Below are 13,507 nucleotides of genomic sequence, written 5' to 3' on the forward strand. Positions count from 1 at the left end.
CAACTGATGTTTCTCCCCAGAAAACACGAACCTTACAATTCAAGTATTGGCAAAGTGCTAACTTAAAACACACACACACATACAGAAATCTCTCTCACCAACTCTTGAAATATGAGGAAGGTAACGCCATACAAAAATAAATGAGTATGAGAGCAACATTTGTTATTGCGTGTATATGTGCCTTATGTTGTTCCATACATGATCCATGTGTGTAGATCGCTGCTAGCTGCTACGTTGTTTTGGCATTCCAGCTTGAAGCAAATCACTATGGTACCGCATATATCCAATTTATCATTGTGTTGGTGAATCAAAAACAAATGTTTGTTACAGGTTTTATATCTACCTACCGTTTTTCACGTGTTTCTTATTTGAAACGACTAATCATATTGGAATCCGTCAATTTTCTGGAATATTTGATTTTTGGAACAATTTTCAATTGTAAAACGATTCTTGTAAAGAAATTAAAAAATTTAATTTCAAAAATAAATATTTTTAAACATATCAACGACAAACTAATCGAATATAAGAAAAAGGTCTATAAATTTAACAGAGCATTGGAACAGAACGCAGCCATATTTGAGCCTATTGAACGAAAGAAAAGTCTTTATGCTTTTATATTCGGTATTTGAAACCATCTGGTTTTTGCTTTCCTTTTACACGTTCTCTGCCATTCGCCAGTTGAAATGAGTGAGTCGCCACACAGCTCACGATGTGTGGAATGTATCGAACATTTCAATAGCTGCAAATGTCAAATGCAATCAGAGAATTTCATCACTACAGAAGAATATATCAAAGCAACCACTAAAAGTGAAAACATTCTCTGCGAAAAAAAATTCATTAAAGTGAAGATTTAAATTAGAACTTTGAACTTTTTTTTATTAATTTCGGAAATTATATATTGAATAGAAAAGTTAAACAGTTATTTTCATCGAAACCATAATGGGTGGAAAGAAATGTAAGTAAAATAAAAACATACTTGTACCAAAGGCAAAAATAGTCACACAAAGGCGGCCATTTTTCTCGATCATTGTTTTTATAATCATTTCACTTGCGATTCCTTTTCAATTTTAAATCTTACGCGTGTTTTGAATTCAAGAAAAACTTAGTATCCAGCATTTTTTTCGATTTTTCATATTTCCATTAGTTGTTATGCTTTTTAATATTCATGTAAAATGAATGACGCAATAATTCTTCTTGAAATTTACCAAATTAAGAAAAAAATAATAATACATTTGTTGGAGAATGTCAGACTGAAATGTGATACGCAAAAATTCCATTTTGAGCAATTCGAAGTGCATCTTATGATGACTGGAGAAAAATCGATACACAGTAAGAAAATATTAGCCGACGCTATACGCAAAACCGACTGGTACGTGCGCTTATACGTTTTTACATCTTTTAATCTAGTAACCATACAATTTTTCGACTGATTCTTTTACTCTTTGTGTGTATCTTCGTACAGTCCAAAAATCGTATGGTCACTAGATGTAAAAGATGTAAAAACGTATGAGCACACGTACCAGTCGGTTTTGCATATAGCGTCGACTGATATTTTATAAACTGTGTAGTTTTCATTTTTCAGCTTTACATCTTTTTCTTCTTCTTCTTCTTCTTTTTTTCTGTCTGGTCAACATTTTGATTGACACAAACACAGAGCAGTTTTTATTATTTTATTTATTCGAATTCAAGTCAAACAAAAGAAGCTATTTTTAGAATAATTTTAATTTGTTAATTCTGTTGAAATGAATGAGGTGAATGAAAAATATTTCGGAATGTTTTATGTTAGAGTTTTGTAAATGAAAAAACAAAGATCCTATTCTGAACAATTCTCTTACGTTTTACAGATAGTGGAATATGTGTTTGACTTCTGATTCATGCCAGAATGATTTGTAATAATTAATATTATTCATTGATTGGGTTTCATATAAAAATTATGTTTAGATCCCAAGAAAAGCGGATCCGAAGGATCGGGATCAACAGAAAAGTCAACGGCCAGCTCTTCGGGTACTACACCATCAACTGTAGGGCCTACGGGACGTGCAAATTTATTAAAATTAACTGAGGAAATGTCCATATCTGGTGGCCAAGAACAGCGTTCCAAACCACAAGGTAAAGCACAGCAACAAAAGCCACAACAAGGTGGATCACAACAGCAGCAACGCACACAACAAAGTGGACCACAACAAGGCGGGTCTCAACAGCAACGTCAACAACAAGGTGGGCCTCAGCAACAAAAGCCACAACAAGGTGGACCACAACAAAGTGGATCGCAGCAGCAACAAAGGCCACAGCAAGGTGGTCCGCAACAACAGCAACGCTCACAACAAGGTGGACCACAACAAAGTGGATCACAGCAGCAACAAAGGCCACAGCAAGGTGGACCACAACAGCAGCAACGCTCACAACAAAGTGGATCGCAGCAACAACAAAGGCCACAGCAGGGTGGGTCACAACAAGGTGGTCAAAGACAACCGCAACAGGCATGGGGACAGTCATCACAGCAAGGTGGACCACAACAGCAGCAACGCTCACAACAAGGTGGACCACAACAAAGTGGATCGCAACAGCAACAAAGGCCACAGCAAGGTGGGCCACAACAAGGTGGTCATAGACAACCGCAACAGGTATGGGGACAGTCATCACAGCAAGGTGGACAAGGACAAAGACCACAGCAACAGTCATGGGGACAACAATCGCGCCCACAAGGTGGTGCCCGTCCAAAAGATGACAATCGAAGACAACAACCGTCCGGATCTGGAATGACACGTACAGAATCAATGCAGTCCGTTAGATCCGAACAATCGTCGTCAAGTGGTGGCGCCAGAAAACAACAAGAAAATCGACCAGCACCAATAACTATGGACGATTTAAAGAAGAAAGGGATAAATGAATTAAAGGTCAAGTATAAAGGACCGGGAAAGCGCGGTCGATCCCTTGGTGAAATTGAAACCAATTATTTGAAAATTGTTTTGAATAATTTGGTAGAAAATGCTTATCACTACGATGTGAAAATTGAACCAGATCGTCCAAAGAAGCTGCTCACAGCGGTTTTCTTACGTTTTACTGAATTGAATTATCCAAAGGAATGTATTGCATTTGATGGCCAAAAGAATGCATACGCAACGAAACCATTAAAAATTGGCGATCTGGAACGTGAGATAAAAATTATCCATCCAGAAACCGGAAGAGAACGTACATTTACTGTGGCTATTCAGGCTGCAAATGACAGTGAAATTCCTATCAGACGTTCATTGACATCGTAAGTGTATTATTACTTGTATTTTGTACTTGAATCGAACTGAAAATCATTTTTTTCATTTATTTTTAGGTATCAAAACACTGGACAAGCCCAAGATCCAAAACGCGCCATGCAAGCCGTTGAAGTCGTTCTAAAAGTAAGAAAATTCAAGTTAATAAAATCAAAGCTTTTAAATGAAATAACTGAAATATGATTTATTGAAATTTATCACAGTCAGCCTTCCATCAAGCACATCTTAAAAGCGGAGTGGTCGGAGGTCGATCATTTTACTTGCCACCTCCAAATCGCATATATTTGGGTGATTTTTATGAGCTTTGGTTAGGATTATTCCAGAGCATGGTACTCGGCAAGACACCATTTCTCAATGTTGATGTTAATCACAAGGCATTTCCGAAGCGTTATGCATCATTGCTCGATTTGTTAAAAGACATGGACAAGAACGTTAATCTGAACCGAGAACTAGATTACGATGCTAAAATGATGTTGAAACGGCATCTCAGTGGTTTAGAGTTGTACTACAATAAGCCGAATGACAAACCAATGATTTTCAAATTCATGGAAATCGTTGATCCGCCAGCCAAAAATGTGTTCACAACGGAAGATGGTCAACAGAAAACCATTCTACAATATTTCCAAGAAACAAATCGTAGGATTCAATTCCCGAATCTCAATTGTATCCGGCTGGGCAGTCATATTAAAAGTATAAAGGTGCCAATCGAGTTTTGTTCCATTTCAGACTCTCAGGTAAATAGTAAATTCGAAGAGAGAAAAAAAAAATATATTTTTTACTTATTTAACAAGTTATATTCATTATTTTTAGATGAGCAACAAAAAGTGCACCGAGAATCAAACTCGAAACCTCATTCGCGAGGCAGCAACATCCACTGACATTCGAAAACAAAAGATTATGCAATTATTGCAACAAATTCAGCATAACCAGTGCCCAACAATCAAAGGTTTCGGTATTAATATCGATACAAACTTCACCAAAGTGCCGGCAAGACAGTTGGCAGCTCCCGCTCTTCAATATAAAAACAGCGTGATTAATCCTATGAAAGGTGTATGGCGTGCCGAAAATGAGACATTTTTGATATCAGAGGGCAAAGTCATCGAATGGAGCATTTTGAACACAAATTTCCGTACAAGACAAAATGAATTACAAGAATTCGCAGGCATGGTAAAGCAATGAATCAAATTCAAATTTAAATTGAAAATGTTAACATTTTTGTTCGTTTCAATCACATTTTTAGTTGTTCAGAATTAGCCGGTCAACTGGATTACAATTGAATCCACAGCCAAATGATATTCGCATGTTGTCTGATCGAGATCTGCCAAAAATTAAACAAGAACTTGACCGTATTGGAAACGAAAAACGCGTCAATATTGTGTTCTGTGTGGTACCGGACAATGGCCCGATGTACTCCGAAATTAAGAAGTACGCGGAAATTGTTTCCAAAAATGGCGTTCTCACGCAGTGCATCAAAGGGAATACCATTTTTAAAAAGCGATCCGATGGAAGCACCATTTCGAACCTTCTATTGAAAGTGAATGCCAAGTTGAATGGCACCAACTACAAATTGAAGGAAACACCCATTTTGATGGATAAAAAATGCTTGCTTATCGGCGCAGATGTAACACATCCCAGTCCCGATCAAACTCGAATTCCAAGGTAATAACGATTACTTTTCGTTCATCAAACGAATACTATAATTATTTATTTCATGTGTGTTTAGTGTTGTTGGGGTTGCGGCTTCATATGATTCGAACGCATATCGCTACAGATTCTATTGGCGCCTTCAAGGTCAACGCATCGAAATCATTAGCGATTTTAAGGATATCATCAAAGAACATTTGAAGTTCTATCAACAGGAAAATGATGCACTTCCGGAAAAAATCTTTTATTATAGAGACGGCGTCTCCGAAGGTCAATTCGATCAAGTTATGGCCATTGAAAGTAGTGCGATGAAAGATGCATGCCGAGAAATTCAACCAGGCTATGACAAACAGGTGAAAATGACAGTTGTTGTTGTACAAAAACGACACCATACACGATTCTTCCCAGGCAACACACAAGTTGGAAGAGACGATAGAAAAAATAACAACGTTCCCTGTGGAACCATTGTCGACACCGTCATAACACGACCCAACGAAAATCATTTCTATCTGGTGTCACATCAGTCTATCCAGGGAGTTGCAAAACCCACGAAATATTGCATTCTTCTTGACGAGGCAGACCACAATATAGACGATCTACAAGCACTGACATACAATGTAAGTTTACATCATTTAAATTGTGGATTCAATGAAAAATTTAATTGGCATTTGTTTTTGTATTTTTTTAGCTTTGCCACTTGTTCACTCGATGCAACCGTACCGTTTCATAGTAAGTAATTGAGTTTATATCCAATGTTTTTTTTGCCTTTAATTAATTAATTTTCCTTCTTTTTTTCATGAACTCAGTCCGGCTCCAACATATTATGCTCATCTTGCTGCCGTGAGTACCTTTTATTAAATCAAGAGATACCTTCAGATGAATCTCTCAGCTAAGATCTATTTATTATCTACCTGCGACAGATTTATCTGCAATTTGATATAATCGTGTATTTAGATGTTGTGAGATACTTAATGAATGTTAAAGATGTTGCACTGAATTTCGACTTCGAATTTTATATTTTAGAATTCCACATTCACAATCAAACCTTTAACATTCACTCAATTAGTGTCAAAACATCGAAATATACCAACATTTATGTGATAAATCCATCGCATGGATGCAAATGATAGACGAACGATATTCCCTGTATAAAATTGCAAATTTTAATCATTTTTATTAAATTATACTTTTTATTCATTTCTAGTACCGCGGTCGTGTTTATATTGAAAACGAAAAGTTAAATATGAACAACTTACAGTCAGAATGGAGCAAACGAGCAATCAATACAAACATCATAAGCGGTCGTCCGATGTTCTTTGTTTAGACACAACAGACTTTGAAATTTGACCAAGACTGGCTACATTCACCGCCTACATTAACACGAATTTCGATCTTTTTTTTTACTTTATTATTATTATTTTTTTTTTGGGGTTTGATTATGTTCGGCTAAAACATATATCAACTGTATTAGTATAAAAAAATATTTACACTATTTTCTTTAATATAAGGATCAATTTAATTTCATTGTTGGCATACATAAAATTGCACGAAATGCAGAATGCATGTGTCAAATGGTAAAAAAATAAAATAAAAAAAACAAATAAAATAGCATTACTTGTAACGAAAAAGTTACTCGTAATCAAATCACCAAATTTAAGTGTTTTTATTTATTTACCCGGTCTATTTCAAGGAGACATCCTCAAGAGATAATAAAATGTTTAGTATTTCGAAAAATAATCAAAAAGGAGTTGGTCGGTGAAGCGATGAAGCGATGAAAACAAACATTCAATTTCTATTGTTTTCTTTGATAAACTCATCATTGCTTTTTCAAATTAAACTAATATTTACTTTCATACTATACCATGATCGAATGCATTTTCATCATTTAACTACAATTCCTATTTACCTTTCGTAATAGATATAGGCCCATACATGGCAAAAAGCTTTTGTGCATTTTGACGATAAATGAACAAAAAAATAATGTTTTAGAAGCCCAATACTCTTAAGTGAAGAAAGAATAAAGAATGCAATTCTAATAACAAAATGGGTGCGGTATATGAATGTATGTTTTTTGAGATAGAAGTATCAACAGAAAATTAACTTACTAAGTTCGAAATTGTGAAGAGACTATGAAGTATATGAAAGTTTTCTTCAAAATTTTGTGACAATTGCGACACCACTAATCGAATGGACGGTTGGGATGATCATTTATCATATGATTTTTTTGAGTTTGCTTGCATACGTCCTTATACAACAATCAAATGTTTCGTATATTTGTTGCCGTCGTGAGAAACATACTAGATTAACATTATCCCAATTTGTTTATTTAATTTGGTTTTGACATAAACACTGATTTTTAACAAAATAAACTGAAAATCGTTGCCGATAAACGCATTCTCATAAAAGAGATCGTACTGGATCAATGTATATTCCATAGACAATTTCGATACAATTTTAATGATATTATTTTTATATCAATGAGCGCAATATTCGTCAATGCCCATTTGAATGGGGTACATGAATATAAATTTAATGGTTGTGTGCCACGACATGATACAAATTTTACACTGAAATTCAACCAAGCCACCTATATTTATGTCGTTTCAAACTTCAGTTCCTACTTCAGCCAATTAAAATTGTTACAATTTGACGTACGCCAAAATGTAGATTTGTAGATGGAAAACCGTTGTCGCGCGAATATAATTTTAAGTGTTGTCTGACAAATCTTATCGCAATTGAAAAGAGCATATATGATGGGTGTCGCTCTAAATACAGATTGCGTGCCATAATTCTATACTGTTCCCCCGTTTCATTGAGTAATAATTAGATGTTCATTGAGTTGGGTTTGATCAAAGTGAATAGAATCAGTTTAAATTGATCATTTCTCCAGTAAACATTTTTATGGAAGTGTTAATTTTTTATTAATGAATTCGCACTTGAAAAGAATACATAAAAGAGGCAAATTACGTTGAATATTTTCAGTCTAGACAAAAATTTAGAATTACCTAAATTGTTGTTTACAATTGCAGATTTTTTCAAGCGTAAGAAAAAGTAAAAGTAAGAAAATTTGAATTAAAAATGACGAATGATATAACAAAGAGTACAGCCATTGAAAGCAAACATTCAACCATTGGTCAGTATTAATTCAAAATCGATTTCGTTGCGAAAATGTATATATTCAATTTTTGAAAATATTAGCCGTTGAAAATGATCATGGAAAAGAAGGAGTTGAGCACACATTGGAAGAAGCGATTGAAGCGACAAGTGAGCAATTTACATATTGTTGAATAAAATATTGAATGTGTCATTCAAATGTGAATTGTTTGATAGAAATTGGAAAATATCAAGTCATTTTAATTGTCGCCTCTGGCTTGAGCATATTGGGAGCGTCTATAGAAAATGTAGGCATAAGTATGATTTTGCCGTACATTAAATGTGATATGAGACCAACATTGGCCGAGATGGGTGTTCTAAGCTCAGTTTCATTTCTTGGCATTGTTTCAACGTCATTTTTATGGGGACTTCTTTTGGATACATGGGGCCGGTAAATATAGAAATTATGACCATATTTTTGATTAAATCGACAATTTGTTATCTATGACAGAAAAAAAGTTCTATGTTCAGCTGCCTTTTTGGGATTTGCTTTTTCATTTCCATCTGCATTTGCAACAAATACTTCATTGCTTATTTTTCTTCGATTTTTGGCCGGAGCTTTGTGAGTAAACACTTTTTTCGACGCAACAAACTCAAGAAAATACACACAATTTTATTATTAGCTTGGCAGGATGTACGGCTGGTTCGTATTCGTATGTAAGTGAATTTCATACATCAAAAACAGCCCCACGTGCGGTAGCATGTTCATCTATTTTTCTGAGCGGTTTAATGGTCTTCATCGCAACAATGGCGCTACTAATCTTACCAATGGATTTTACATGGCAAATTTACAGTTTGAATTTCAAACCTTGGCGTTTGTTTTTAATTTGTAATTCACTCATTAACCTGATGAACGGCATAATATTTGCAATACTGCCAGAAAGTCCAAAGTTTTTACTTGCCATTAACCAACATGAAAAGGCACTTCAAATATTGAAACGAATCTATGCCTTTAATACCGGACTGCCCAAACAGGTAATATGAACTGTGATCAAAGTAAAAATTACTGAATTTCTATTGTTTATTTAAGAGCTACCCCGTAGAACGAATTAAAAGTGAATCAATTGGTGGCAATAGCCTTGCGGGTACTAAGGGATTTTGCAATATTATTCGATATTTGTGGTGTCAAACGAAGCCAATTTTTCTGCCACCTTTGCTCACTCACACATGGAAATTATGCTTTCTATTCTTTGTGTTGTTCGCAATTGGACACGGAACGTTTATGTGGTTTCCTGACTTTTTGGTCCAGCTTCAAAATTACAAGGGGCCACCAGAAATTTTATGTAAAATCGTTGAACCAAAAACCAATTCAGGCGAAAATGATTTTGAAATGTAAGTATTGGTGCTTTTTATGCTTTTTCAATATTGAAATTTTGGTTATTTTTTAGATGTGACACATTAGACAATAAAAATACGACAAGCTATCAAATTATGCTGGGAATTGGCGTTTTCTTCATGCTAACTGGCGCAATATCAAGCTATTTGCTAAAGAAAATATCACCCAAAAAAATAGTCGGTAAGATTACCATTTGTTGTGATAGTTAAATGATTTTCACTGTTTTGCTTATTTCGTTAGGTGTTTGGATAGTAATTTCGTCTAGCTGTTGCCTTGCGATAAATTTTTTCACTGATTTCAAAGCGATTGTGTCGAGTTTCATTCTATTTGTCAGTAGTTGCAGCTGTGCTAACATTGTTATGTCCGTTGCAGTGAATTTGTACCCGACACAATATAAAGGGATGGCATCGGCGACTATTCTCATGTTCGGGCGATTGGGTGGATTTTTTGGAAGTAATCTAGTCGGCGTTCTGCTATCAACCATGTGCACAATGATATTTTATGCAAATGGAACACTTTTAATCAGTAAGTAAAACGCATTCCATATATTGAATTGATATGAGAAGTTTATGTATTGAAATCTATACTTTTAGGCTGTATCTTCATCTTTATGACAATAAAATCGAGCGATAAAAGTGCAAATAAATCAAAAGTATCTGATTCATCATAGATGAAAATTCTAGTAAAAATTATTAATTTCAAGTCGAACAATACTTATCGAGTATTTGTTTTAACTATTAAAGCACTAGAAAGTTGTTGAAGTTGTTTGATACCAAATAGCATTTTGAAATGAAATCTTATCATATTTAGACGCTTTTTCATTCGAAGCTTAGAGATTACTTATCGCAATGGTGTCGTCACAATTTATCACCTTCATGAACAGATATTAAAAATTATAACCGTTTGCACAATAAGGTGATCGTGATCATAAATTTTGAAACAAAAATCTGTTTATTAAATCATATCTGTCAAGCGACATCGAGCCAAAGTCTTTTATTACACTATCAATTTCTGACATACAATTCTACGCTAGAACCAAATGGTCATTTTTAATTCCTTTTTTTCTTTTTTTCCTTGACAAAACGTATGTCTGACCCCATACCGTCTAATTTTGAATCAAAGGTCTTAGAGGCGAATTGTTACGTGCACGATAGCGCTGAAACGTTATCACATTGTAAGAAAATAAAAATGCTTTGTTTGAATGATTTGCTTATTGTTATAACCCATTTTTTGGATTTTAATCATGACAATGCAGTTTTTAACTAAAGAGGTATTGTATAATATAAAGTCAATAAATCCTAAAAAAATATTTGATGACCTTCAGATGAATTTGTGTTTGGCAAAAACCCATGTGAAAATATGATCTTTATTTATTCGACAAAAGTATTTTCATTGTGGTTTGGGTTTGATTTATGGACATTTTGAGCACAAAATATTCACTGATTTAAAAAATTTGTTGTATTTCGTTATGGTACAAAATCGCTATACGCAGTCATTTCCATGTCCACCAAATATGTTCTTAAAAATTTTTAAAAAACATTTGTCCAGTTTATCATCCAACATTTTTTCCCGCTCTTTCTTTGTTTGAATCGGTTCATTTCTGGCATAACCAACGCCAGAAAACATTGTGGTGCGTGTGATCAACAGACCAAGCTCCGTTGCGATTTCCTTCAAATTTTGATAGAATTTGTCAACGGCAGCTATACCAACGCTGTTACATTTCACGACATTCTTATCGCAATAGTCCTTGTAACAAGTTTCAATCGAGTCATTGCTGATGTTTGCGATTAGGGTCGATCAAGTACAGTACGCACAATCTTTTGTACTGATGTGAGCATCATGGATTATTGCCATGTGTGTCAAAACCAGTCCATTTTTTGATTCAAATGCACAAAATTTGCAATTTAAGATAAGTTTTTCAATCTATTGTTTTGGTTCAAATTTTGATGTGCTGTAACCATAAAAATCACCAAAAACGAATTTTTGCTTGACCAACCCGGTTTTCGGTACTTGATGACAATTTTGGAGGGTTGGAGCATTTAAATAGGGAATACGACCGTACTTTTTGCTTTCTCTATAATCTTTTTCTTCATACTAAGTCCATGAAACACAATATATGGTTCGTAGGCAGATGGGTTCATCTTTAGACACATGCGAAATTTGTTTTGAACTTAGCCGCCTCAACCATTTGAGACACTTTTCCGTAAATCCAATTTGTACGTCTCCGCGAATGGATGTATTTCATCGAATTGAGTTTGATAGTAGTCCCGAGGTACTGATAAACGTGCCGTGTGCATTGGTTGATATTTTTGATTTTGTTTATGAGAATATCATCATGAAAATCAAATGCTTACTGATGCCAATCGATTTTAAATTCGTATTTCAAGGATTAGATATATGTCAGTCTTAGTTTTTTTTTAATTCTCCCATTAAAGTAATATGAATTGCTCTGGAACACAAAGAATTCCTCCATTCTTGTACTCTGCTTGGCAATAATTGTTGTACCCATTATGATAAGCCAAATATTAGATAAATATTTTTATTATTAAAGTAAAAGAAAATCTCTGCTTCAGTGGCATACTTAAAATTGAACTTGTGGTTTTCTCAATTTAATTGGGAGTTAGACAAAGTCGGAATTTAATCAACCTATTATTGATATACTTTTGTTATATTTTTATTGCACACCATTTTATTACCATCCTGCTGTAATTTACTTGTAAAAGCTGAAGCCAAATGAACTTATTGACAAACTTTTATATGATTGTAATATCGTGATGGCAATTGTTGCCCAATTATTTCCAACGAGTTAGTGGATGCTGTTGAAGTAAATTTTTATTACAAAGTTCGTATTGCAGAAAATAAAAAAAAAACATTTCAATGATGACTTGTACATTTTTACAATCGCAATTATGTAATTACTCTTATCAATATGCGTAATTAATGAAAAGTCACAGTAAGCATGAGATTCAATTTAGATTGAAATTCGTATTTACTTATATCCAAGGGGTTTCACATAGATTTATTCCGACCTTAATATCACAATCTATTGTCTTTGAAGCAATATTTAGGGGTGTTTAAGAGAACATATTCTACGAAAAAATTACAAGAAACACCTGGAAGTGTATGAAGTAATTTCATCACACACTTGTGTGTCAAGGCCCCAGCAATCTGTACCACACTTATTATTTATTCGTTCAAAATCTTGAAAGGACATGCTCTTTAATCATTTAAATTTATTCGGTGCCAAAAAAAAGTTTTCAAATGAACGGGTGAGGATTATAGTGACCTGAAATCCTGTTGAAAATAAAAGAGCAACACAATTTTTTTCCATAAAATTATACTTTTATTTTCAACTGGATTTCAGGTCAATTTAATTTTTATCCATTCAAATTCTCCAAATTTGTTTATGGTTAAATAAAAAAAAATATATAATTTATGATTCATATTTTAGCCTCCAATTTGTATTTCGTTTTCCATAACTTGAAGCTGGGGGACTGACACAAAATCTAGTAAAGTCTAGTTTCATAGTTTACTGCTAATTTTGCTAATATTTTTCTAATATTAATAAAAAAATCTACTATCACAGCGGACGGCAGTTCGCGCGAGTGACGAAACCACATTAGTGTGTTGAAAAGTCGAACTCGCTATATATACACGTAATATACGAAATCCAGACCTAGAAGGCCGTTGGCCCCGGTTGATGTATGGTTGGAAAGCCCTTGGGCTATAGATCAAGAAAAAATATAAAAGTTTGAAAATCGGTCCACCTGTCTTCAAAATATGGTCCTTTCAAGAAAAGGGTCAAAATTCAGTTTCATGACCATAGATGGCACTAAATGAGGTCATTGACCCCTGAAACATCTATATTCTTATTCTAGAGCTCAATACCTTTCCAACGACCTCCTAACCGTCGAAATCGATCAATCCGTTCGAAAAATTTATTATTTTAAAAATTTCATATGAATTCCTATGAAAAATCAAAATGTCTGTCTGTCTGTGGCCAATTTTGCGTAGTTGTTTCTGATCTTTTTGAAACTTCCTGTGATTAAAGTACATAAAAAACTAAGACTTTTTTGTTCCGGCACTTTTCGATTTGGGCGCCATG

General features: G+C 34.3%; 2 protein-coding genes across 3 annotated transcripts; both read left to right on the forward strand.

Moving 5' to 3' along the window:
• The first annotated feature begins 767 nt into the window (after window positions 1–767).
• Window positions 768–6,565, forward strand: LOC116343589 (protein argonaute-2). The gene is made up of 10 exons (XM_031771760.1): window positions 768–955; window positions 1,942–3,259; window positions 3,329–3,395; window positions 3,473–4,003; window positions 4,080–4,436; window positions 4,510–4,928; window positions 4,993–5,530; window positions 5,602–5,642; window positions 5,720–5,753; window positions 6,118–6,565. Exons 1-10 carry the CDS (start codon window positions 940–942, stop codon window positions 6,235–6,237), a joined length of 3,441 nt encoding a protein of 1,146 aa, XP_031627620.1. The 5' UTR covers window positions 768–939; the 3' UTR covers window positions 6,238–6,565.
• Window positions 6,566–7,763: 1,198 nt separating this feature from the next.
• LOC116343924 (synaptic vesicle glycoprotein 2B-like) lies at window positions 7,764–10,384 on the forward strand. Of its 2 annotated transcripts, none has more exons than XM_031772249.1 (10): window positions 7,764–7,871; window positions 7,943–8,046; window positions 8,112–8,177; window positions 8,244–8,457; window positions 8,518–8,628; window positions 8,690–9,041; window positions 9,097–9,398; window positions 9,455–9,582; window positions 9,643–9,927; window positions 9,996–10,384. In XM_031772249.1, the coding sequence occupies exons 2-10, from the start codon at window positions 7,992–7,994 to the stop codon at window positions 10,070–10,072; spliced, it is 1,590 nt and encodes a 529-aa protein (XP_031628109.1). In that variant the 5' UTR covers window positions 7,764–7,871; window positions 7,943–7,991; the 3' UTR covers window positions 10,073–10,384. The 2 variants fall into 2 exon arrangements, with proteins under 2 accessions (XP_031628109.1, XP_031628110.1); XM_031772250.1 differs by having other exon boundaries at window positions 7,784–7,802.
• Window positions 10,385–13,507: the final 3,123 nt, after the last annotated feature.

The sequence above is a fragment of the Contarinia nasturtii genome, unplaced genomic scaffold, assembly GCF_009176525.2.
Source record: "Contarinia nasturtii isolate CC-2019 unplaced genomic scaffold, AAFC_CNas_1.1 Cnas_scaffold_1037, whole genome shotgun sequence".
NCBI lineage: Eukaryota > Metazoa > Arthropoda > Insecta > Diptera > Cecidomyiidae > Contarinia > Contarinia nasturtii.

What these genes read in the sequence shown, in the direction of transcription:
- LOC116343589 (XM_031771760.1), top strand. An exon ending in TACAAGAATTCGCAGGCATG is followed by an intron (nt 4,437 to 4,509) that starts GTAAAGCAATGA and finishes TCACATTTTTAG; the next exon opens with TTGTTCAGAATTAGCCGGTC. An exon ending in GATCAAACTCGAATTCCAAG is followed by an intron (nt 4,929 to 4,992) that starts GTAATAACGATT and finishes ATGTGTGTTTAG; the next exon opens with TGTTGTTGGGGTTGCGGCTT.
- LOC116343924 (XM_031772249.1), top strand. Translation starts at nt 7,992, where the DNA reads ATGACGAATGATATAACAAAGAGTACAGCCATTGAAAGCAAACATTCA. An exon ending in ATCACCCAAAAAAATAGTCG is followed by an intron (nt 9,583 to 9,642) that starts GTAAGATTACCA and finishes TTATTTCGTTAG; the next exon opens with GTGTTTGGATAGTAATTTCG. An exon ending in AAATGGAACACTTTTAATCA is followed by an intron (nt 9,928 to 9,995) that starts GTAAGTAAAACG and finishes CTATACTTTTAG; the next exon opens with GCTGTATCTTCATCTTTATG.